The sequence below is a fragment of the Setaria italica genome, chromosome II, assembly GCF_000263155.2.
Source record: "Setaria italica strain Yugu1 chromosome II, Setaria_italica_v2.0, whole genome shotgun sequence".
NCBI lineage: Eukaryota > Viridiplantae > Streptophyta > Magnoliopsida > Poales > Poaceae > Setaria > Setaria italica.
In genome coordinates this window covers 34,452,598-34,456,637 of record NC_028451.1, presented here as the reverse complement: position 1 = coordinate 34,456,637, position 4,040 = coordinate 34,452,598, and the positions used below count along the sequence as shown (strand labels likewise).

The 4,040-nt window shown below is 48.3% G+C and overlaps 1 protein-coding gene across 1 annotated transcript; it reads right to left on the bottom strand.

Moving 5' to 3' along the window:
* Positions 1 to 679: 679 nt before the first annotated feature.
* On the bottom strand, positions 680 to 4,040 carry LOC101783317 (purine permease 3). The gene is made up of 2 exons (XM_004959473.3): positions 3,204 to 4,040; positions 680 to 1,218 (listed from the first exon to the last, which is right to left on the bottom strand). The coding sequence occupies exons 1-2, from the start codon at positions 3,993 to 3,995 to the stop codon at positions 874 to 876; spliced, it is 1,137 nt and encodes a 378-aa protein (XP_004959530.1). The 5' UTR covers positions 3,996 to 4,040; the 3' UTR covers positions 680 to 873.

Genomic DNA, 4,040 nt, shown 5'->3' with positions numbered 1-4,040 from the left:
GTTGTATGTGAAAGCGAAATTACTTGTATAACTTTTATGCACTATTGGACTAGTTAAAATATACAAATTTGTCTTCTCTGAAATAGAAGAAAGCCTTGCATTCTTGAACAGATGGAGTATCTGAGTAGCTCCTTCGCTTTTCTTTAATAATGAAAGTAGCCCCTTCAAAATTTTGGAATAAAAATAACCCCTTCTTCAATAATATATAACTAAAATTTGATTGTACTCGCTCGGTCCTGAGTTAATTAGTTCTTAAATAAATGAACTAGTTTGTCATAGACATTATATAAAAAGAAGTACTTAGCTTGATTGTTCTAAACAGCATACTATATTTAAGGACCATGGAGGTGCAGTAAAAGAGGTGTACATCCGAATACGGTAGAAGGGTGTTGATTAGCGATTCCCTTGTATACCTCTTAATGACGCAGCTGCGCGATCGTTTTCTACCACGCGGGTCACACTGTGAGCCACAAGCCCACAACTACCGACAAGGACCGGCTGAAGATCAGCCAGATCCCGCAGAAGAAGCTTGCTGGTGGCGCGTTCATGTTCTCGCCAGAAGGTGAGTTCACATCGGTCGATATTTCGGAAATCAATTTTACAAAGGAGTAGGCACACTGAAAAGTGAAAACTGCCCTGCGGCCCTGACTCTATAATGTCGCTGTAGACAGTACGAGTATATTTGAACAAGGCAGCATTCACCGTTCTTTTGCTGCGTTGATGCTTCTTTTCATCCAAAATATTGTCATGTAAACTCCATCTACATATAATGTTGTTTCATGTCTGGCATGACCTACTTAATACTTAATCCCTCAAATGTTGGGTAAAAACTTACTCGTAAAGTATTGTGTGGACATTTATGATCGAGATGATCTACGGGTCCAGATGCTCGGCATTTGGTGGATCACTGTCGTCGGACTGGTGATTCGCCTTGGACGTCTGGACCTCGCCGTAGAAGTAGGAGACGAAGCCCCACAGGGAGAGCGCGAGGGCGACGCCCTTGGTGCCGTTGAACGGCTCGCTGAACAACATGACGGCGAGCACCTCGGTGACCGGGATGAGCACGGTCATGATCACGCCGGCGAGCAGCGCCGAGCCGAAGAAGATGGCGCCGATGGTGCCGAGGAAGAAGCACTGGTACGTGGCGGCCGACCCGGCGAGCAGTAGGTAGTAGCCTGACCGCCCGAACCCGAACTGCCGCGCCTCTTCTGGGATTGCCTGCATTTTTCATTGCTCTGCGTCTGAAGTCAGTGTGAGCTAGCAGCCTGGCACCATTTCAAAGGCGCTGGGGGTACTCGTACTGATCCAAACTTCGTATTCAACATGCACAAGTGGAGTGCACTTGTGCTGGCAAGAAACCTTTATAGGCCTACACTCCTAGGGGCTCCCTGTTCAAGAATACAAGCATACACTGCCCATGATTGTGTGAGCCTAACCCACCTATGCATACAACTCGTTCAACTCAAAGAGATATGCAATGAGGTATTTTTGTTGTCCTTTTGTCTGTTATTATGAATTGATTATGGTTTATGTCACTGTTTGAGTGTCTATCTATTCAAAAAGTGCTCAGATCTACCTGAAATTACTACAGATTCTAGTTCGAGTTTAGACTAGCTAAGGGGTCTGTTTGGCCACTGACATCAAAACTAAAAATTGGTAGTGCAAAAAAAAACGCAATTTATTTTGGTTATAGTAATTTAAGGTATCACCAGGGAAAAATATTGCTATACCAACAAGATCAAATTGACACAATGGCACATTTTGGCTTGGCCACTGTCCCAACGATGAATTTTTTGGCAAAATTTTGCACATTGGCAACTGTGGGGTCGACCGATCTGCAAAAGACAATGGCGGTGCCGTGTTCTTGTGCCCGTAAATAGAAATATGTAGATATGCAATGATGTATTGTGCTGTATTTTACACTTTTCTATATTCATCTTAGTTGTTAGGAATTGTTTATGTCACTGATTGAGTGTGTATCTTTCAAAAACTTGCTCTGATCTACACACGTTTCATTTTAAAAGGGCGTTCAATCTTTGCACATGAGCTCCACTAGTATACGGTTTTATGGATAAAATAAGATTAAATTCCTAAATGGCCCAGTAGTTTACAATATCTGCACTTTTTTGGACTGCCTTTTACTAGTAGTCTGCTGATGACATCACTAAAGGATGACTAGAGGAACTCCACTCGTTTACTTCATTGAAAAGAAGGAACCTCATCTGGATGACCATTGGTCCATTGCTGTCAATGCTCTATCCCTAGCACTAGCACATATAGATTTCGCGATCAACTCCACTCCTAAATTTTCTGACTTTCACTAGAAAAATTTGGCCAATTAGAAGGGAAAAAGAATAGAAAGGCATCTGCAATCAGAGCATTACTACAGCACAGAGCGTGGGAATGCGGCTCCTGAAATTATAGTTTGAGTTTAAACTTTAAACTAGCTTAGGGAAAATATTGGCAGCGCCAGAAACAAATGTCAGAAACTTTTTGGTTACAACTTAGGCCCCGTTTGGATCCTTGAATTGAATTCCATTCTAATAATCATAATTTAGACACAAATTAATGAAGCTAATATAGTTGTATGTGGAATATATTTGTATATTATTGTTGGCCATATGAGAGAGATACTTATGTGCTGCACTTCTGCTATAGGGAAGCGAGTCAAAGAGCGTGCTATAAGTTACATATTAGAAACGTAGCATGAGGATGTAGCATGAGGATCTATAGAATCAATTTCCATCTCCCACCCCCATGAATTTAAGATAGGCTTATATCTAAACTTTGGAAAGTTGTGAAATGCCACATTCCAAGATAAATAGCCTACCCATTAACTAGATTCCGATTCCTTCAAAATGAAGGGATCCAAATGGAGCCTTAGTATTCGTTACTAGGGAAAATTTTTGCTACGTCAACAAGATCAAATTGACACAATGGCCTTTGGATTTGGGGGGATTTGCCTGTGGGGATCTGCCGATCTGCGAAAGCAGTGGCGCTGCGCATCTGGGTGGTGGGGGCATGAGTGGCAAAAGGATTCGAGGAAGATGGCGCGCTGCAGTGATGTCGCCATTATTGGTGTAGCAGTGGTGTGAGAAAGTATGACGGAGCGCGCCGGGAGGCAGTAGCTACACTCCTACAGAAAGTTGGGAGGTGTTCCCCGCCAAAAATAAAGAAAGTTGGCAGGTGACAATCAAACTTACGTGGAAATCATTGTTCACAAGCATGCCAACCGCGGTGAAGATGGTGGCAGTGAGGCCGATGACGAGCTGCATCTCGATGACGAGCGTGTAGGTGACGGGCGCGGCGCCGGGGCGCGCCGCGTGGCGCGCCTGGCTGAGCTCCATGACGGGGAGCACGAGGCCGAACAACGCGGCGGCGCCGAGCGTCATGGCGAACCCGGCGCTATACTGCGCCCGGGACACCCCCGCGGGGCGGTCCCCGCCGGCGTTCATCCCGAGCATGGCGGCGCCGACGCTGAGCAGCACCACGGCGTTCACCGAGGACGCCGTGAACCGCTGGCGCACGAGCAGCAGCGCGAAGGCGGCCGTGAAGGCCAGCTGCGTGGAGATGAGGATGGAGGACGTGGAGACCGGCAGGTAGGCGAGGCCGTAGGTGTAGAGGAGGTCGTCGAGGCCCGTCATGAGGCCGATGCCCGCGGACGCCACCAGGAGGCGGGGCGTCATGAGGAAGAACGGCGTGCCGCCGGCCGCCTTCTTCCGCCGGGAGAAGGACACGCAGAGCGGCACGAGAAGGAGCGGGAAGCCGGCGGTCTGGAGGAAGGCCGAGAGCCACTTGCGGGCGCCGCCGTGGAGGAAGTAGGCGCGGAGGAAGAGCGGCCCGCCCGCCGTGCCGACGACCATGAGGACGAAGTTGACGACGAGGAGCGGGTTGCGCAGCAGCCTAGAGCTGCTGTAGCTCTGGCCGGGCTGCGTGGCGCCGGCGTTCTTGCGTGGCTGCGACGCCCGGGGTTGCGCCGGCGTTTCGACCTCCATATTGACACAGCGCCGGCGTATGCACGGGGTGGCCTAGAGTCGCTG